Source organism: Malaclemys terrapin, chromosome 4, assembly GCF_027887155.1.
Source record: "Malaclemys terrapin pileata isolate rMalTer1 chromosome 4, rMalTer1.hap1, whole genome shotgun sequence".
NCBI classification, from domain to species: Eukaryota; Metazoa; Chordata; order Testudines; family Emydidae; genus Malaclemys; species Malaclemys terrapin.
In genome coordinates this window covers 57,293,497-57,315,855 of record NC_071508.1, presented here as the reverse complement: position 1 = coordinate 57,315,855, position 22,359 = coordinate 57,293,497, and the positions used below count along the sequence as shown (strand labels likewise).

The window sequence follows — 22,359 nt, the reverse complement described above, 5'->3', positions numbered from 1 at the left end:
ATGAATGGACTATAAAGTGGATAGAAAGCTGGCTAGATTGTCAGGCTCAACAGGTAGTGATCAATGGCTCGATGTCTAGTTGGCAGCCGGTATCAAGCAGAGTGCTCCAGGGGTTGGTCCTGTGGCTGGTTTTGTTCAACATCTTTATCAATGATCTGGAGGATGGGATTAATTGCAACCTCAGCAAATTTGCAGATGACACTAAGATGGGTGGAGAGATAGATACGCTGGAGGGTAGGAATAGGGTCCAGAGTGACCTAGACAAATTGGAGGGTTGGGCCAAAAGAAATCTGATGAGGTTCAACAAGGACAAGTACAGAGTCCTGCATTTAGGAAGGAAGAATCCCATGCATCACTACAGGCTGCGGACTGATGGCTAAGCAGTAGTTCTGCAGAAAAGGACCTGGGGATTACAGTGGACGAGAAGCTGGATATAAGTCAGCAGTATGCCCTCATTGCCAAGAAGGCTGTATTAGTAGGAGCATTGCTAGCAGATCAAGAGAAGTGATTATTCCTCTCTATTTGACACTGGTGAGGCCACACCTGGAGTATTGTGTCCAGTTTTGGTCCCCACACTACAGAAGGGATGTGGACAAATTGGAGAGAGTCCAGCGGAGGGCAACGTAAATGATTAGGGGGCTGGGGCACATGACTTACAAGGAGAGGCTGAGGGAACTGGAATTATTTAGTCTGCAGAAAAGAAGAATGAGGGGGGATTTGATAGCAGCCTTCAACTATCTGAAGAGGGGTTCCAAAGAGGATGGAGCTAGGCTGTTCTCAGTGGTGGCAGATGACAGAACAAGAAGCAATGGTCTCAAGTTGAAGTGGGGGAAGTCTAGGTTGGATATTAATTAGGATATTTCACTAGGAAGATGGTGAAGCACTGGAATGCATTACCTAGGGAGGTGGTGAATCTCCATCCTTAGAGATTTTTAAGGCCCGGCTTGACAAAGCCTTGGCTGGGATGAGTTAGTTGGTGTTGGCCCTGCTTTGAGCAGGAGATTGGTCTAGATGACCTCCTGAGGTCTCTTCCAACCCTAATATTCTATTATTCTAATTCTATGATTCTATGAAAACTTCAATTTGTCAGTGGATATTTGCCTGAGTAAAGCCTGATGCAAGACACAAGAAATTATCTGCCCCTGAATGAAACTTCTTTTCCCTTTACATGGCTGCAAGCTTATTTAGCTTAATATTATTCTGTGGGCACGAATCAAGCAAAATTCCTTGTGGAATAGCTACAAGTTTCACACAATTAAGGACGACTGCAGAAGGATTTAGCCCCTCATCAATGAATTCCTAACACCATATTTTAATGCAAAATGCTGCATCCTTAAAGCAAAAGCTGCAAAAGTCAGTGTGTTTAGAAACATTTGCCTGTTCAAGCAAATCTCCTCCTGCAAACGGACCTCCTGCAACACACATTTGACTAAATGCCCTGGCTTCAGCTAGCAACCTTCTCCCCCAACTTCCTCTGTCCCAAAATCCTAAACGATACCTGCTGTAGAGGATAGATTCAGTCCAATAGGTTGAAAATAAGCCCTAAAGTGGTACATGTATTTGTGGAATCAGCTAGGAGGTTAGGGGAATATGGATAATGATTTCCTGTTAAACAGGAGAATGGGGTAGGTGCCCAGGCAGCAAGTGTGAAAAATCAGGATGAGGGTGGCGGGAGGGGAGGGGGTAAGAGGAGCCTATATATGAAAAAGACCCAAAATCAGGACTGTCCCTATAAAATTGGGACATCTGGTCACCCTAGAATGGGGAAGCCTACAACATCCGCTAAATAGAGCTATGATTCGTGAGAAGACATCCTTATTTTCCAAGGTATTTAAGTTATTATCACTCCTCGTCAACAGAAAGCAGCTTGAACGCCACATTGTATGGCACTGGAACAAGCTGAGTAAACATCACACCTGTCTATCAATGTGAAGAGCGAGGTTCTGAATTGAGTCAGGGACTCACTGCAGGTTTGTCAGCATTTTCTGAACCTGCCCCAGAGGTGCAAGTGTGGGTTTCTGAAAGGATACATTATTATCAACAGCAACTGACTAACTGTCTCTTGTTGGGCATGTACAAATTAATGAAACCTCCTGGAGGCCAGACAGATGTTGAGGAAACTGTTCATGTTCAGTGGGAGAATGATGCTCAACTGGAACACAATCATATAACACAAAATAAGCGTCTCCAGCCTGGCAGAAATGCTAAGCATATCATACGGTACACTACAGTCCATTCACTAGGGATGCAACTGGAAAGGGCAACAGGGATTTTGCTTTTCTCTTACAGTCATAGACATAATTGTCCTTTACAACAGGTACTTTGTGGGGGGTTTTATGAGCACTATTATGGTTTGAAGGGCGAGAGATGGTGAGAACTTGGCAAAAGTAGAAAGGAGAGAGAAGAAGTACAATCTGTTTTATTTCATACCAGTTTAAATGGCTCTCCACACAGTATGGGCAATTTCTTTAACTGAACCAGTCCACAAAAGACCTTAGTCTGAATCCTAACCACACTGCAACCACTATGTTCAGGGCCCAGAGAAAACACTTAGCAGATCCAAGTGTTTCAGCTCCCCCAGCAGTAAACAAATCAAATTCTGTTGTGCAGCCACTACTCCCCCTGAAATTAATTCTGCTCTCATCTGCATGGCTGCAGCGCCTATTGATTCCCATAGGGCTTGTATCTGTGGGACTGAGAGCAGAATTTGGCCCAAGATCTCTAAAATTGAACATATACCAGGCTAACCTCATCCATCCAGGGAAAGAGCACGGTAGTTAATGGGGTTATACCAAGATCAAATTTAGATCTCGCAACATTTAAAAAAAAATTATATATCTAGGCTTGAAACTGCTCTTTTTAATGTAATGGTTTAAGCTTTATTTTAAAAATTTAAAAAAGCCTGCACACGCCCCATAGGGTATGTCAAACACTTACATATTTTAATATACTGGCTTATAGGAAAGGAGCAACAGCATTACTAGTCTTTACTTGTATTATGGTAGCACTCATAACCCCAGCCAGATTGGGGCCCCCCCACTGTGCTAGGTGCAGACATGGTCCCTGTCCTGAGGCCAGGGCCAGCCCACAACATTTTGGCACGTGAGGCGGGGAGCTCAAATGACGCCCCATGCCCCCTCACTTGGGCCAAAACTTTAAAAGTCTCAATTCTGCCTTCTTCCTGTTCTACTCCTCTCATGGTACTGCTCTGCTACCTACCCCAATAAAGGAGAACTAACAACTTAAAATGCCTTGTTCAAAAATTGTAAGTAACACTTAACTTTCAAATGCCTGAACAGCAAATGTAACTTTTCTTGTCTGCATAGTAAACACTGGCATTTTTATCTGTTTGAATAATCAAAGTGGTGATTTCCGTGCCTTCTTGGGTGCAAAGATTTGAACTGCTTCCTGAAGGGCCACAGTCTGGGCCAGCTCATGCTCTATTGAGATGGTTGCAAAGCTCACCAGCCTCTCCTGTGTCATTAGGGAGCATTGATGTGTTTTTATTAACTTCAGCTTGGAGAAGCTGCTGTCACGGAGTTCCCAGGCGATGCTTTGGAACTGCTTCCCACAAAGCCAGTCAGGAGTTTGGAGAGCCTCCTCTCCCTTGGAGCAGACTGTTTTCAGGGCAAGAAGCTTACATGGCTTCACCTTCCTGGGTCTCTCTTTGGAGCATTTAGCATATGCCCCTCTGTGCGCTTCCCACAGCGAGTCCGCCTAGGCGGGGTCCTGGGGAAGCCAGAGGGTCCTGCACCCCCGCTTTGCAGTCAGACGTGACTTTTAGCCAGCCAGTAAAATAGGTTTATTAGATGACAGGAACACGGTCTAAAACAGAGCTTGTAGGTACAGCGAACGGGACCCCCTCAGCCAGGTTCATTTTGGGGCCCAGCGAGCCAGACAACCCCGTTTGCACTCACTCCACATCCCCAGCTAGCCCCAAACTGAAACCCCCTCCAGCCCCTCCTTTCTGGCCTTTGTCTCTTTCCCGGGCCAGGAGGTCACCTGATCTCTTTGTTCACCTTTAGCTATTCCCTTGCAAGGGGGGAAGAGCCCTGGCCATTTGTTGCCAGGAGACAGATTGTTGGCCATTTATGCACATTGGAGACTTAAGAAATGCATAGGGGAAACTGAGGCACCCACACAGTATTTAGAGGAACCATTAAGAACAGTTCCACTTTGTCACATCTCTCCCCCACTTCGAGACTGAACTGAGCGAGGTCACTTTAGCTGGTGACCTGGGGAAGTTCGAACCTACCAACGTTTCCATGGATGCCCCATTATCTCTCCCATTTCTTGGTGGGAGTTACACCAGTCCCTTCCGCAGGTTTGTTGTGCTTGATGGCGTTTGCAGGCTGCATGTGGGAAGGTTTATTCGGCCCGTGCCCTTTTGCCACCTCCACTACCCCTGGGGTTTAAACTGGGATTGGGTTTTTTCCCAGTGCTCCAGTTTGGCGAGCTGCAATTCGGGCTCTCTTGGTTAAGAGCCCCTATTTTGACCTTGGCCACCCTCTGAACAGGTGTTTCTGTTCCCAGCAGCTTGGCATCAGCCGCTTGCATTTGACGCCGCCAGGTCGGAGGAGAGTGGTCAGTATACACAGTAAAGTAACGCCCAAAATGATACAGCTGCAGCTTTTTAAGGGCCTGCACCATGGCCAGGCTTTTTTTTTTTTTTTTTTTGGAGGCCGCATAGTTCTGCTCCTGGGGCAGCAGTTTTTTGCTTAGGTCCCCGATGGGGTGTTTTCCCCCCTTAGCATCGGCTTGCATTAGCACCGTGCCCAGCCCTGCGTTTGAGGCCTCGGTGAACACTGAAAAAGGCTTGGCAAAGTCTGGGTTTACCAGATTTACCGGGCCCTGGATTAGAGCCTCCTTCAGTATACAGAGATCCCTCTGGCACTGCTCGGTCCAGACCACCTTGTCTGGCTTACCCCTTTCACGTAGCTCAGGGATGGGGGCAGCTAGGGGGCTAACGTGAGGTACAAACCTCTGGTAGCACCCCGCCATCCTGATAAAGGCCTAGACTTGGTTTTTTTGGTTTGGGGAATAGGCCAATTTCTGATTATTTTCACCTTGCACTTCTTGGGTTTTACTGTCAGTCCTGCCTTCTTGAGGCAGCCCAGCACCCTCTTCACCTGGGATACCTGTTCCTCCCCGGTCTGACTAAAGACACACATGTCATTGATGTACGCCAGGGCTAAGTTTTCCATTTCCCTTAGCTGTCTAGAATCTTCCCAGGCCTAGGCATGGGGTAGGCATCGGACACGGTGATGGCTTTAAGCTTCCGATAGTCCCCACAGAACCAGATTATCCCGTCTTTCTCGGGGACTAGCCCCACGGGTGAGGCCCATGGGCTGTTGAACGGCTGGATTACATTTAAAGCCAGCATGTCCTTGACCTTTCTCTTTAGGGCTGCTTTCCCAGTGACTCTGAACGGGGAACACCTGATGGTTCCCCGTTGGGGAGCGATTGTCTCCCACCTTAGGGAAGAGATTCATCAAGGGGTCTTCCCCATTTTTTTTTCAATCCTCCCTTTCCAGATTCAGGGGTTCCCTTACTCTCCTTCCATACAGCAGCTCAAAAGGGAAGAACCCTGTGGATTCCTGGGACACCACCAGCTGCCTCCTGATTCCCCCTGTTTTATTTCCCCTTGGGGAGCCCATTCCTGGTAGAGGAATCCCTTCTCCCACAGGACTCTGTCCCTGCAGCCTTCCCCAAGGGGGTTTGCAGCACTGTGGCCAACAAGTTCCCTCAGCTTTTTCAAGGAGGTATCCTTCCGCAGCTTGGTCTGGAATTTAGCTGCTGGGGAAGGGAGTGGGACCTGCTTCCTCTTGCTGGTTGGGCCTGGGGTCACAGACCCCCTGAGCCCTGTTCCTGGTAGCTTCCTCCCTGCTGTGTAATCACTTCCCAGCAGCACGTCTGGACCAGGCAAACCTGGTTGGCAGCAGACCTGCCCTGCCTGTGTGTCTCCCCCACTCAGCTGGGGTCTTAGCTTCCACCATGCTCGGCGCTGCCCTTGCTGTCCCAGTAGGGGCAGGTAGGGAGCTCTTTGCTCTGGTTACAGCATCAGAGCCAGTGTGAGCCCCCTCTCCAGTGTGCACGGGGGTGGGGAGCATTTCTTCGATACACTCAGCCCCAGGGGTCTGGTTACAGTCAGGCAGGTATTCTGAGCCCAGCAGCCCCTCCTTCCTACCAGCCAGGTCATTTGCATTTTCACTGACAATTTCCATCTTAGCCAATTGGTTTCCTGGATTTAAATTCAAATCCTTGGCCGTTACAGGAGCATGGCTTGGATCCTGTCCCACAAAGATACAGTTATCCCTCAACAGGACCTCACAGCCGCTATCCTGGAGAACCCCAACTACCAGCCAGCCTGAAGCCTCCTGTGTCTGCACAGGGATCTGGGCCATAGGCAGGGTGAGGACCTTTATCCCGAGGACCTTTACCCAGGTTACACAGCCCCTCAGCATTGGCGGCTGCACCACCCGGGGCCTGACAACAGTTCTCTCTGTCCCAGGGTCTCGCCACCCCAGGCATGTCTCCCCATTGACCCCCACCTTCTGCTCCCACTGGGGGTCTGAGGAGCCTGAGCCCAGGAGACTTCATGCAGACATATAGGCCGGGGCCAGGAGTGGGAGCCTGTCCACCACCCCGCCCATCTGGCTGACAGTGTTTATGGCCTTGGGACCCAGCAAGGGACTAGATACTGGGGCTTTTCCGCAGGGTCCCCCTGGTTACCCGCCTGCTTGAAGGCTGGGTGGTGGGCATCCACATCCCCTCCCTCCTTAACCAGGGGCAGCAATTTAGAGTTGAGGTTCCCTGCGGAACTGGCACCCTATGTCTATCCCCACTCACTGGGAAGCCCCCTATGCCTTTCCGCTCCCCCATTGCCAGGCCATGCTGCTGTTGCTTTTCCTGCAGCTTTTCCTCGGGCGCTTGCTTTTTCTCATGGTCCTCTCGCTCTCTCAGACTTAGCTCCAATTTCATCCGTCTTCCACCCCCTGATGGGGAACCTGATTGTGAAGACCCTCGTCCAGTTGGGGACCAGACTCTTGGGGATGCCTGGTTACCCCTCCAGCTGCTCCCAGATCCTCTTGTAGCCCCATTTGGGTCAGGAATCTGCTCCTTAGAGCGGTCCTTGTCCTCCAGCTGCACGATTAACTGGGCCTTGGGGAACTTTCCAATGCGTAACCCTCTCTTTTTGCCCAAGATTACAATATCCTTCTTAAGGAGATGGTGATAGGCCATCACTCCGCTGTTCCCAAGTTGCTTTGGACTCAGAGGCCCGTGTGCTTTCAGCTTCCCCATGGTTTCCAGGAAGAACCCCTAGTGTGCCAGCCCTTCTTGTGGTTACCACCTCTCTGCCAGGGTTGAGCTGCAGACTTCTCTGCCCCTGGGACCGCTCGCTGCAATTCCCAGGGGAACCCTGTTACTGCAAAAGTCCTTCTCTCTCCCAGGGTCGAGCGGCAGGCTCCTCCGCCCCAAGACTGCTTGCTGCAGTCCTCAGGGGGACCCTGTTACTCCAACAGTCCTCCTTGCTGGTCACACACACCCAGGGGTTAATCGTCCCCTGAAACTGTCCCTTTTTCAGCCTTCAGCACGCCTGGTCCTTATTATTCCCCCTTTGTTTTACTGCTCCGCAGTTACTTACTGCAAGAAGCACCATTCACGGGGTGCAGTACATCCCACCTCTGCCACCAGTTGTCATGGAGTTCCCAGGCGATGCTTTGGAACTGCTTCCCACAAAGCCAGTCAGGACTTTGGAGAGCCTCCTTTCCCTTGGAACAGACTGTTTTCAGGGCAAGAAGCTTACATGGCTTCACCTTCCTGGGTCTCTCCTTGGAGCATTTAGCATATGCCCCTCCATGTGCTTCCCACAGTGAGTCTGCCCAGGCGGGGTCCTGGGGAAGCCAGAGGGTCCTGCACCCCTGCTTTGCAGTCAGACGTGACTTTTAGCCAGTCAGTAAAACAGGTTTATTAGATGACAGGAACATGGTCTAAAACAGAGCTTGTAGGTACAGCAAACGGGACCCCTCAGCCGGGTTCATTTTGGGGCCCAGTGAGCCATATAACCCCATTTGCACTCACTCCACATCCCCAGCCAGCCCCAATCCCCCTCCACCCCTCCTTTCTGGCCTTTGTCTCTTTCCTGGGCCAGGAGGTCACCTGATCTCTTTGTTCACCTTTAGCTATTCTCTTGCAAGGGAGGAAGGGCCCTGGCCATTTGTTGCTAGGAGACAGATTGTTGGCCATTTATGCACACTGGAGACTTAAGAAATGCATAGGGGAAACCGAGGCACCCACACAATATTTAGAGGAACCATTAAGAACAGTTCCACTTTGTCACATCTGCGTTCTCCCCTGGTAACTGTTACAGGAAGTATTAGCAGAGCAACAAAAGCATTTGGAAAGAGGGTGGTCATCGTATTTGTGCACATATATTCCAGAACAGCCTTTGGAGTTGATCCTGCTGAAATGTATCTTGAAAGAGCTTTCAGTTCATCACCTAAATCACTTGCATCAATATCGCGCATGTCATCGTGTGTCAACACTGTCTCTAGTGCCCTGCATTGCTGGTGTAGGTCTTCTTCAGGTATAGTGAGGAGTTTTGGAATATTGTACAACATCCCAAATATACTGCTGTGTTTCTTGAGCAGCATGAAACGTGCTTCAACTGACTGTATTCCACAATCTAGCACCAGGTTAAAGAATTCAACTTTGAATTGTTGTTTGGGGTCTCTTATGGGATTATCCCGTGCCTCGTAATCAAAATGTCTTCTTCGGTGACTCTTGTATTCTTGAATGGGTGGGAAAATAGCTTCAGTGTGAAGTTCCTCTGCCAACTTCTGTGCACTCTTCAAAACGTTTTGAAATCCCTCATCTGACCGGTAAAACTGTAGGTATGACTTTGCTTTGTCCAGTTGTTCCATTGCTCCAGATATATCAAGGTCAACACCTTGGAGTCTCTTGCTTACAACATTTATTTCAAACAGTATGTCATGCCACAACACTAAGCCACACAGAAATGTGAAGTTATGTATGTTTCTGGTGATTCCATTTCCCTCTGCCATTGTTCTCCCACAAACAGTTCCTGTCATAGCATTATCCTCCATAATGACAACTATGGCATCATCTAGCTTCCCAATTTGGTGTTTGATAGGCTTTATTGCCTCCACTCAACTTTCCCATCATGTGGCACTCAGTGGTTTCAGTGGCAGAGAGGATGTTGCTTCAAAATTTGCCATCCATGAATTGATGCAGAGAAAAATACATAGATGCTTTGAATTACATTAAAAAATTCAGCAGCCTCACTAGAAGCTGATGCTGCATGACTGACCACCAAGTTCAATGAATGAGAACTGCATGGGACAAAAAAAGCTCGAGGGTTTAACTCTCGGATCCGTGTCTGCACTCCTCTGTTGTTTCCTCTCATGTTGGCACCATTATCGTAGCTCTGACCTCTCATGTCAGCTATCGCAATTCCTGTATCTTCCAGCTTTTTAAGAAGCACATTTGTCATACCAGCTCCTGGAGTATCATCAATGTCAATACATTCTAGAAAATGCTTGCTGACAGTCACCATTGCAGGGACATTTTCACTAGGTTCTGTTGTGGTTACAAAACGCACCATTAAAGTCATTTGTTCCATATGGCTGATGTCAGGTGTGCAGTCCAGAATAACAGAGTAATATCTTGCTGACTTCAGATCGGCCACAATCTTCTGTTTGTCTTTTGTTGCCAGTAACTGTATGATCTCATTTTCAATTGTTTTTCCAAGGTAGTGGTGGGTGTACATTTCTTGGGTGGTGACTCTGCTTAGATGCTCCTGGAGTACAGCATCAAACTCAGCCATCAGCTTCACAATTTTAAGGAAGTTTAAGTAAGTTTGGCACATACAGCTGATCTGAAGTGCCACGCAGTGCTAGGTTTTGGGTAGCAAGCATTCTCACAATGGCAATGAGCCTTTTCAGAACATTTTGCCAATGCAATCTTCTCTTGATGCTGATCATCTATGGTGGCCTTTAACCTTAGTCTCATTTCAAACTCTTTCCACCTATGGAATGCTCTCTGGTGATTTGCTGCCTTCTCATGGCATGCCAGATTTCTAGCCAGATTTTTCCAGTCCTTTGTTCCTGTAGAACCCAATGTGGCTGGAACATTAGACTGGAAGAGTTTGCAACAAAAACAGTATGCAGCATTCTGGGCTTTTGGGTACATAAGCCATGGCCTCTCCACTTTGTACCATTGGGGATTTCACGCCAGTAATGTGTTGGATGGAAACTTCTATTTTCATTGTCTTTGGGGAACATGACGTTTTTCACTTGCTGTGGCCCATGCAGTACAAGAAAGTCCCTCAGGCTACTGCTCAAGTGGGTCCACAGTCCTGGATCATCTAGACTTAAGGAACTAAACTCAGCAGCAGCTGTTTCTTGCGCCTCCACCACACTCTTCTCTGATCTACAATTTTCTTCAGGAATGTGCATGGTTACATCCATTTGAGATGGAGTTATGGATGCTGCAGTAGCTGCCAGGTCACCTGCACTCTGACTAACTGGAAGATCAGGCATCTCCTCACCACTCATATCCTCACTGGGGCCAGAAGGCTCATCGTGAACATTTGTGTCTATGTATCTCAGGAGAGCTCCTTCCTGCTTAGATAGAAAAGCTTCCTTTGCTTTCTTTCTTTTTCTGAATGCTGCCCCGAGGGGCATTTTCTTCTTTCACTCATGACTGCTGTTCTGTGCCAGCTATAGTGGCTCTCAACACTCAGTTGAAGGGGACAAATAAGCAGGCTGGTAGCAGGGCCTGAGTGAGGAAAGATATCAGCGTCTTAAGGGCTTAACTGGCTCCTACTACTTCAGTTGACTGCCTGTTCTCCTCAAGTGGGTTCAGGGAAGCAGTGGGAAACAGGAAGCTCCCTGAGAAGCTGGTGTTAATCAGTCCAGGCTCCTGGGGGTGCTAGAGAGATACATAAAAGGCTCCTCCTCCTCTCTCTCCCTGCTGCTCCTGCTGCTTTCTGTTATTCCCTCTCACCTTTTTCTCCTGCCTGCCTGTTATGTCTCTTGTGCTCTCCTTCCTCCAGCACAGCACTCCACCATCTCTGTGCATCTAGAGCAGAGAGAATACATATGCACCAGCAGCAGACACAATTTTCTACATTTGGGTCCTAGTGGCGCCTCTCCCCTCAGTCTGGCACCTGAGGCGGCTGCCTCAGTTCGCTTCATGGTAAGGCCAGCCCTGCCTGAGGCACTTACAACAAAATTGTATTGAGGTGAATTATAACCACACCTTTATACACAACACCCACAATACCTTTGCCTACTCCTGATACTAACAAATTATTTTTCCTCTAGGCCACGTTCTACAAATAGGCCTGGATTCAGTAAAACACTTAAGCCTGTACTTCGCTTTAGTGGTTTGGGGCACAATGAGGTTTTAGTCCATGACTAGAGCTCCTATGCACTAGAGTAATACAAAGAAATAGTAATGACCAAAAAAACCATCAAATAGCAAATAGATAATGGGGCTACTTATGTACTTAAAGTTAAGCACATTCCTAAATACTTTGCTGAATCAGGCCCTTTAGGCCATCAGAACAACAACAGATTTTCTTCCATGAGCATATTTTCTTGGGAGAGACACAGAACAGGATTAGGATAACTACAGTGTATCCTCCGCTAGACACAGGCATTAACTCTAAATCACAGACATCTCTTTATGATACTTTTAGTTTTTAATTACACAGAGGGCTGGTGATGGGTAAAGCATTTCCTTCCACATAGCTACTAAACAATACATGTATTTAAGACATAGGGAAGAAAAATTACACCCTTTGCTGTGTTACAGAACATCGCCGAGTCGTCTGCCTCAGTAGACTCAGACATCTCTAAAATTGCCTTTATCAAGATGAACAGACACACACACACACACACACACACACAAATTACTACATTAAAACAGTTATGGGAGTACAACTGACACACCACAAAGTATCTGTGAACCAGTTAAAATTCATCCCTCCTTTGCTTACCCGCCAAGTCATGAATTTACAGAACTACGGAAATCAAAAATAGAAAAAGCCAGTGAGTTCAGCTTGTTCCTCTCCTTGCCAGTGCAGAATTGCTCCCCATAGCATTTTGAGTGCTTTGTCTAGTCTAGTGTCAAATAACACAAGTGATGGTGCTTCCACCAATCCACTGGGAAGATCATTCCATATAACACATCTGACTCTTAGGAAATTTAACCAAAATTGTCTTTTACTGAGGTAGTTGTTGTTTTGTTTTTAACCACTGCTCTTAGTCATAAGTTGTCGAAACAATTCTTGCTCTTCCTTTGTGCTTATTCCTCTTCAGGAACTTGTAGACAGTTAACGTTAGCCCCCAACCTGCTTTGCCTCAATTAGCATTCCACCATATTATACATATCAGGCCATCACTTACAGTTTGTTTTCAAGGCTAAATAATTTTTGTGAGAGACAGACAGAGCGAGTGTGAAAAAGCTGAGCAAATGGCCCATTGAGGGGTGGAGGAGTAGCTGAGCCTAGGTTACATCACTTTCACCTCTCTTGTCACTCCAGATGTCCCCTCATGATATCTCTGTTTGGTGCTGGGGGTGTGGCTACAAGAGATTAGCCATTTGTTATTACATCATCATTCCCCTCCAGACATACAGGGAAATGGGCCTGGGGATTAATGCTGACCATGTCAGCATGACTTTTTGAGGGAAACCTCTTCACATCCTTTAGGCGAAGGCTGAATGGTGCTGGCCAATGTTAGTGATCCTATGGTAATGTGGCTTGAGCTGATCTCCATTCAGTTAGCATGGAGTATCCTATCCTCTGTGCAAATGCCTAGCGCTCCAAAGATGCACAAGAACGGCAGAATTTCATCACAAATATGGAACCATTCATGGGCTTGGAGTGCCAGCTCCCTACTTGTGTGCATGCACACACATACCCTAAGGGGATCACTCCCAGGACAAAACTCTGCAATTTGGCCTGAACTAGCCCTTCCATGGATTTTCTCCACCAAAATGATATCTGGTCCTCAATCCTTACTTTGGCAAATTCCCGCTGATTCCCACTGTTTCTTCTGAGTTCTCTCCTATTTGTCATCATCTTCCTGGGACTGAGTTGCTCAGAATGCATCCTCCTACCTCAGGGGTGAGCAAACTATGGCCCAGGGGATGCATCCGGCCTTCAGACGTGTTACTCTGGCCCTCGAGCTCCTGCCAAGGAGCAGGGTCTGGGGCTTGCCCCATTCCATGTGTGCTGTGGCTCCGCGCGGCTCCCGGAAGCAGCAGCATGTCCCCACTCCAGCTCCTAGGTGTAGGAGCAGCCAGGGGCCTCCGCATGCTGCCCCCAACCTAAGCACCGCCCCTCCAGCTCCCATTGGCCAGTAACCATGGCCAATGGGAGCTGCAGGGGCGATACCTGCGGACAGGCAGTGTGTAGAGCCACCTGGTTGCGCCTCCATGTAGGAGTGAGAGGGGGGACATGCTGCTGCTTCCGGGAGCTGCCTGAGGTAAGCACTGCCCAGAGCCTGCACCCCAACCCCCTGCCCCAGCCCTGACCCCCCTCCTGCCCTCCAAACCCCTCGGCCTCACCCTCCTGCACTTCAGAGCCTGCACCCCCAGAGACCTCAACCCCCACCTGCACCTCAACCCCCTGCCCCAGCCCTGAGCCTCCTCCTGCACACTGAACTCCTCATTTCTGGCCCCACCCCAGAGCCCTCCCCCCCTCCAGCCCCCAATTTCGTGAGCATTCATGGCCTGACATACAATTTCCATACCCAGATGTGGCCCTCATGCCAAAACGTTTGCCCACCCCTGGCCTACCTAGTACTGGTGTTAGTGTTGCCATCCATAGTTAAGGGAGAAGCAAAGAATTCTGAAATCATATTTTGGCAAGTCAAAAGTCTACTAATTCATCTTTAAGGAATTTAAGTTATCATTAACCCCTTGACACGAGGATTCTGGATTTCTAGTGCCAATTATATTACCTCCTGTGCCTGGGCAGAAAAGGGGTTCTCATTCAACGCATCACCTTTCATCTGAACTTCTTCAGATCAACTGGCACAATGATCAAGAGCAATGTTGTTCAAGCTGTAATAAACCCAATAGCTGTCACATGTCATTTTGGACTGGATTGAGCCAACTACTCCAGAGATATACAGAAAATGCAATGTCAGGGTCTCAAAAGGTGTTTTGTAATAGAATGTGCTAGGAATATATATAACACAAACAAAAGCTTTGTTTACTGACTGTTAAGGTTGTATCAGGATACACCTCATCCAACCAATACCGTAAACACATGGAAATACGGAGTTAAAAAGGGAAAGACTTAATTCCTTTTCACCTTTATAATGCTGTCAATAATGCACTCCAGCACTCCACATTGCCATCAGATGCCAAAAAGCAATGCAGAGCTGCCTCAAATTCGCACTCTAATGCAAAGCCTTAATGGTGATGTCAGCAAGGAAAAGGCTGAATAACATCCCAAATGCATGCCACGTGTGACCATCAGATAGGGTCGAAAAAGACTTGGAAAAGTTCATGGAGGATAGGCCGTTAGCCAACATGGTCAGGGATGCAACCCCCATGCTCTGGGTGTCCCTAAACTACTGCGTGCTAGAAGCTCGGCCTGGATGACAGGGGCTGGATCACTCAAATTGCCCTGTTCCGTTCTCTCCCCGTGAAGCACCTGACACTGGACTAGATGGACCACTGGTCTGACTCAGTGTGGCTGTGCTTATGTAGAAATCAACTGTAGCACAGGAGGCTGGCACTAAGATACCAGCATTATAATGTTTTTTTCCTCAGGATTTGTTCACTAGTGTCTCATGTGTTGTTCCCCCACCACCACCCTTTTATCACTAAGATACATAAAAGTGTGTGGAACAATACTTGGAAGGGTGTCTCACAGCCATTTGGAAATGGCAATGAATGTATTTATTGACAAATTAATTTTACATTGTGAGCTACAAGTGACAGCAATTTTTTCTGCATTCAGACTCATTATGCAAGATCTCACACAGAATTTACTAGGATAAAGCATCTGAAGAGCTCTTTTCTTGCCATAAGAATACAGTTTTTCCATTGTAATATGTGTTTTTATTTCCACTACATAATCTTCAGTTGAAGAGAGCATGATAGGACAGAACTTCCTAATTTAAGATGAAAAGTCACACAGACACAGTGAAAGGTGCCAAATTATCAGCCCAGCACACAGGGGCCAGATTCTCAGCCAGCTTGCAAGGGGAAGGATGGTCATGATATTAAGGCACCAGACTGGAGCTCAGAAGATGATGGCTCCATTCCCATCCCTGAACCACATTTCCTGCTTCACCTTCAGCCAGGTCAAAAATCGGTCAGTGCCCTAGTTCCCCATCAGCAGAATGAGGTTAGGTGCAATGATTTTACAGAAGCATGAGGATTGTTGGCAACCAGTGGCATATGTATGTAAATCACCGACTGAGGCAGAAACCAGATATGCACAGATCAAAAAGGATCTTTTAGGAATATTGTTTGCCTGTGAGAGATTCAATCAATATATTTATGGACAGACAGTGGAAGTTGAAATGGACCAGAAGCTCCTGATGGTATTATTTAGTAAACTGCTAACTGACTGTACCTTAAGGATTCAAAGCATGATAATAAAGCTACAAAGGTATGATTTCGTTGTGACCTATATGCCTGGTAAACTCATGTTAACTGCAGCTGCACTTTCCAGAATAGTGGCTCCCATGAAACTAGGGAAAACTTTAGCGTGAGCGATGCAAGCCTAGGTAGATTTGATTGCAAAGTCAATTCCCATAGTTAACAGGAAGCTGCAAGAAAGAAGAGAGAAAATGGAGAAAGATGAATTATTGGGAATCCTTAAAGAAGTGATAATTAAAGGGTGGCCTGTCCAAGAAAAAGAGACTATTGGAGCTGCAGACATGAACTTACTGTGATAGATGGGGTGATTTTCAAGGGCAGAAAGGTTGTAATTCCAATGAGCCCCTGAAAAGAAATGCTACAGAAGATCCACGAGGGTCATTTAGGAATTGAGAAGTGCTAACAACAACCATGAGCAGTGCTGTATTGCCCGTGGATCAATCATGACATTGCTAATGTGGTAGGAAACTGCTTTTCCTGCTTGAAATACAAGCCATGCCAACAAGCAGAGCCACTGAGACCTCATCCAGTTCCACAAAAGCCTTATGAAAAGTGACTTATTTATCTGACAATCAAAGCACTAATTAATAGTCACAGAATATTATTCTCTGTATCCAGGAATGTGCACACTGCACAGTACTAATAGTAAGTCAGTGATAGCCGGCATAAAGGGAATCTTCTCAAGACATGGAATTCCAGATGAAGTCTTTGGCAATAATGGACCACAATTTTTCAGTGTAGATTTTAGGAAATTTGCCATAGATTGGGATTTTCATCACAAAACATCAAGTCCAAATTACCCCTAATCAAATGTGGAAAGGACCATACAGTCAGTAAAGACTCTTATGAAAAAGACTTTTGACAGTGGGAGGATTTGTATAAAGCTTTATTGGTTTACCCAAGTACACCTCTGGAGAATGGCTTTTTTCCAGTTTAGCTGTTAATAGGAAGAAAGACCAGATCTAATTTGCCGATTACTGATAACTTGCTGAAATCTCATAACAATGAAACCGTATGGAAGATGAAAGAAAATCAGAAGTGGAAGCAGAAATATTATTTTGACAAAAGGGCCCATGATCTCCCATCTCTTAACCCAGGTGTTAGAGCTGTGATTCCTTGGGCACATTCTAATATTTGGGGCAAAAGAGGTACTATTAAAGAACAGCTGCATCCAAGGTATTATGTAATCCAGACAGACCAGGGGAACACATTTCGATGTAATCAAAGGGATTTACGAGTAATCTCAGAAAGTCCCAACACATTGACAGTAGATGTGGACTCTGGCATTTCCCAGCTGACTGATCCTTTATCGGCGCACAGAGGAGAAACTGTCAAGGAACAAGAGAACAACTCAGACGTTAAGATAAGAGAATCCAGCAGCCTGTGTCTTTTAAATCAGCTTTTAAAGGCCCCAATCTTATGAAACTCAACACTATCCACAGTGTCAAAAGAGAACTTGCATGACAACATACCTATTAGTCCTAGGCAAGAACTTTTAATTTCCTGTAAAATAAGAAAACAGATGTAACTCCTGTCTCTGAAGTGTCCATTCTATGGTAGTGATTCTCAGACTGGAAGTGAATGTACCATTGCTGATTGCATTAACAAAAGAACACTGCTCATTTTGATTTAAAATGAACCTCAAAAACCATGCGCCTTCCTTGAACTCCTTGTTAAGAAGATACACCAGGGCTGTCAATTGAAACCTGTGCATTTCAAGTGTAACAACTAATTGCAATTCCAAAATTGGACTCCATGTCATTTTATTAATGGCTATGTAATTTCAGTCCCAAAATTGATCTGGCTTGAAAGATAGCATTTAGTTTTGAGCCTGTAGACTTTAACTGACAGCTTTGAGCCTAGAATCAAACACAGATGCATTAAATAAATAAATACATAAATAAAACAATGCAGATATGCTGCTACTGTTACCACCACTTCCACACACTCTCATACGTGCCACATCCCAAAGTCTCAGGGTGCAAAATCTACTGCAGCAAGTCAAAAGTGACGTTTATGTTGTGCGTCTATCAATCCTAAACCTTTATAAAATACAGGCTCTGGATTTCAATTAATTTAGACCAAAGCAGTCATCCTATGTGACCCTTTCATCCCCACCTAACTCATCAGAATTAAAAATGGTATGGAAAATACTTTGAACTTAAACAATAACTAAGGAAACCACTTGACATTCAGGGCTATCCCCAAAGCAACCAGAACCAGTCAAGCTTGAGATACAAGCAGGACCTGCTCCACCAAGGGAACTAGGACTAATGGCCTCCTCTCTTCCTAGCATGGAGAACACAGCAGTGGAGAGGTGTCATCACAGCCTCCTAACATCTTCATTCACTCAGTTGTGAAACTTAGACTCTGGTGGTTTGGTTCTTAGTGCTGTATTGCTCTTGATCATTGGAACCTTTTTCCAACCCTGTCAGCTGCACAGTCTTGCTCACTGTCACTATCCCAGGTTTCCTATAACCTGTTTGCTGCCCCTATCAAGCCTCACACTTGGAAATTTAACCTCAGGGCATCCCTCTTTGTGCTCCTTTTTTTACAAGGACTCTGTCCCCAGGAGCAGGGCTCCCCGGTAGGTGTTCTTTAAAAGCTGCTGCAGAGATTCCCCATTCACCACAATTCCACTCCAGACCGAATTAACAACAACTTGCTGCCTGCTCTGGAAATGCTTCTAATTTAAAAGACATAATATGGCAATATCAAAAAGAGACCAGTATGCTTCTCTGCGGTACCCTGAGTAGTCAATTTCAGCTGCTCAAATGGCAGCTCTTTGCGTGTAGCTTTCCGCAAAGCCTAAACGCTGCTAAAGAATTCCCAGACTCAGAGCTGAATATATTATGGTGAACTCATATTGTAAGATGGCTGGAAATATCAGCAACAGAATCGTGAAACTATTCAATGTTCTGAGCAGATGCCTACCAGTTGCAAGGGGACACATCCTGGCTAATTCACGTTGGCATAGCTCTATTGACTTCAGTAGTGCTATGTCAATTTATAGCAGCTGAGGAACTGACCTAAGCCCCGTAAAAAAACAAATTAAAAAAACCCCCAACCAATTAAACAAAATCCACCCCCAAACTTGCATGTTTTTCCAGAATTCCTTAAACACCTGTATATGAGTTGGAGTAACATTTAGCTCCCACATATGCACTGTTAACCTAAGCAAAAAAATGCTCCTATTAGCTAAACTGGCAGTGAAAGAATGTATCCTACTGAAATGGAAACTCAAGACAACATGTTCACTAGGATTATTATTCTCATGGGGACAACAACCTTCCAAAGCAGATCTTTCACTAACTGTACCTAATCAGATCTGACAGCCATTTCAAGACATCTAGTTTGATTGGAGAGATGCAGAAGGTCTTCCCTATTCAACAACCATGGCCAATCCCCCTGCTACTTACTGTCCCTTTTCAGTGTGGCATCTATATTTGTATCTTCTCACTTCACATGTGGCTACACATCAGAAAATCAGTAATGATTTTAAATTCTATGTTAATATCTCTCTCTCACTCTCCAGACTCCAAAAAGACACAAATCTCAGATTAATCCTATTTTGATCTTAATCCTATATTGAGCTTTCCAACACATATTTTGTACAGCTGGATGCAATTCTTTGAGTCCTCCTGGATAAGGATATTTGTACACTTCATGCAGAAGTGCTCATATGTGTTATTTTGATTTTTATGTATGTTAAAAAGTCAAAAACTGAAAAAAAATTAAAACAAAAAAGGAAAATGAAACATTATCAGCTCCCTAATCATCTCTTTATTAGCATAAATATACAGCAGTTTTTGATAGGGACACTCCAGATGATGCCTCCGGGTTTAAATAGTTTATATTTAAACCCTGTACTGCTCTTTGGTATGACTCTATCTATATGGTCTCACAATCAATAAATGCCATCTAGCATGGCAGATTTAAATGACTCGGGTTCTTAAGACTGATGCTTTTAGGTATTAAACCCTTGACTGAAGTTTCCTGGGTGATATTAAATCACAGAGCTTTATTCACCTGAAAAGATCTGTGGCCTTCTGAGCTGCACATAAGCTCACGGAAGTCAAGAAGGTTTGCAGATCTGGTTTCAGATTTATTCATTCAGGCTTTGGATGGGGTGCAGAAGCTCTTAGTTGCTGTTTGGAAAAGTGTTTTAACACCCTTGGATGAAAGACACTAGGTAGGTATTAATTCATTAATTAATTAGGTCCAGATTGAGTAATGCATGTTGATTTCAATAGGATTAATTGCAGAGTAAGGTGCTACACAAGAGGGCCAGTGCTACCATTAAGGCAAACTAGGCAGTTGCCTAGGGAGCCAAGATTAGGGGGCACCAAAAAGCGGTCCCCCCAATTTTTTTTTTACAGCGTTCCTGGGCTGGGCTGCCAGCGGCGTGTGCTGACATGTGCGGCTCAGACTCCCTGTCCCAGCGCAGCGGCCGCTCCACTTCTCCCGCCTCCCAGGCTTGCAGCGCCAATCAGCTGTTTGGCACCGCAAGCCTGGGAGGGGAGGAGAATTAGAGCGGGGGTGGCGTGCTCGGGCTGGGGGTTTGGGGTGCTGATGCGGGGGGGGTGCCTCAGGGCAGGGGGGGCGGAGCTGCCACAGGGCTCCCCACCCCAGCTCACCTCTGCTGCGCCCCCTCCCCTGAAACAGGAGGCTAGTATCCCAACCTGCAGAGAGAAATGGCCAATTTATTTGCACAAAGGAAAATAAGCAATGAGAGAAGTGAAACAGAAGAGAAGCCTGGAGAAACACCACAAGTTTGTAGGTATGAATCAGGTGCCTACAGCGGATAGGAGAGAAAGTGATTCAGAGAGATAGGTTCGGAAAGTGAACCTATGAGGGGCGGCTATTGTAATGATGAACACAGTATAAATAAATTGGATTGACTGACTGACTGACTTGGAGTGTCCAACAAAGCAGAATCATGCAATTCCAGCAATGCACAAGCTCATTATTGCCTGAGATTTCTAGCCACAAATGCCATCGAGACAATAACTGGAGACACTACTGGAATCAGCCATTCAGCTACTTCCCAAGATGCCTGCGTGCCTCATTGTTGTCATTAGCTAATTAATCCAGTGCTAGTGTTCATGTGTCTTAAATTGTTGCCACTCTTGGGTTGAGAACCAAGCTGTTTGCTACATGTCTATCCTTGTGCAAATATCCTTTCTGCTGCACTCCTGGCTACTGGGGCCTGTATATAACTCAGTGCGTACATGACTAGGTATACATTCACTTTCAGTTTGACTTGGTGGGCACTGAGGGTTTGGAAGATAGTGCCCTGATCCTGAATGCATACCTGTATGTGGTTACATTGCATGCACATGCAATCTTCACTGTCCCTTATACATCATTGGCAGCTTAAAAAAGTCTTTAGTTTTGGTTCTATTTCTGATTTTCTGTCACAGGTGTGAAGCTGCAATTCTCATCAGAGGCAAACTGAGCTGGATCAGAAGGACGTACTGAACTGGAAGAAGTGGTTTCTTTAACCAAGGAGGAGGTCTATTAAGAATGGCTTCCAATTTTGTGTGGGTAGCCTTCATTGCTTCCCTCTATACTGCACCATAAAATGCTCTCACTATGGGAGATTTGTTTAAAGAAATCAACAGAGGGGTTCAGATGAGGATCAAGGTTTTTAAATGAACAAACATTTTAGTTGTATATTAACAGCTACTCTACCAGTGACACCAACAATAGTTACAGCACCTGATCCAAAAACACATAGGTAGGTTCAAATACATTTTGTCCTCATTAATTAGGCATGCTGAGGTTTAATTAATGCTTTATTTCACAGATACTTTAACTGCAGTGCAGCTTCTTCTCTATTACCATCTCTTTGGATTGAGATTATGATACTTGTTTAATCTACCTACGTGAAGCTGTAACAAGAACGCAGACTGTTAATCAGCTGTGAGGAACGTACCAGATTTAATGTATTAGTTTCTATCTCCATAGATAAAACAGACCATGGTTTCTAATTTTGGCATCCAGGGGCTAACCCAGGGTCTGAATGGATTCCATTGCCTTCAGTGAGCATGGGATCACACCTCAGGTTCTTCGTTACAAGAACTAAACTTCTATCTGTGTAGTTTTATTTTCCCCATTACTGCAGCACGTGTTAAGTATTAATGAATACTTCACAGTGTTGTGAAAATAAATTATCTCTATTTTGCTGGTGGGGAACAGAGGCACAGAGAAATTAAGTGATTTGCCCAAGATCACATAGGAAACATGTAGCAAACTGAATCCAGATCTGCTGATGCCAAATCTAGTACTTTAGCCACAAGACCATCCTTCACCTTCTAGAGAAGAATAATGCTAAAGCACATTACCAGTGTCCTCATTTTGCCAGCCGACAATCTGGTCTCTCTCTCAGATTAGTCATTTATATATATAAAAGGTTGCACAGATCTCTAGCAAAAATCTATTTTATTTATTTATTTGACAATAAAAGCACAGCAGAGACTCAGATAAAGAGACCACAATAGTTGCCCTAACAACAGCTTGTAAGTATTTTTGTTACGATACACACAATGTCTGTCTTGTCCACAGAGTATCAATGTCTTCTTTTATGTTTGGCTAAGTAAAGGTTTGCTTCATAAAAGCGCAAAGTTCTTCAGCTGAGACTCCTGAGCATATATTTTAAATCTGTACAAATAGTTTAAGGAAGATGCCTGTCTCAGTTCAGAACAA

The 22,359-nt window shown here is 45.7% G+C and overlaps 1 protein-coding gene across 1 annotated transcript in view; it reads left to right on the top strand.

Annotated features, from left to right (window-relative positions):
• GALNT18 (polypeptide N-acetylgalactosaminyltransferase 18) overlaps positions 1-21,281 on the top strand; it is a 444,155-nt gene extending 422,874 nt beyond the window's left edge. Inside the window, exon 11 of the mRNA XM_054028211.1 lies at positions 21,075-21,281. Within this exon, the coding sequence (XP_053884186.1) occupies positions 21,075-21,080 (6 nt within the window). The 3' untranslated portion in view covers positions 21,081-21,281. The remainder of the gene's footprint in view (positions 1-21,074) is intronic.
• Positions 21,282-22,359: the final 1,078 nt, after the last annotated feature.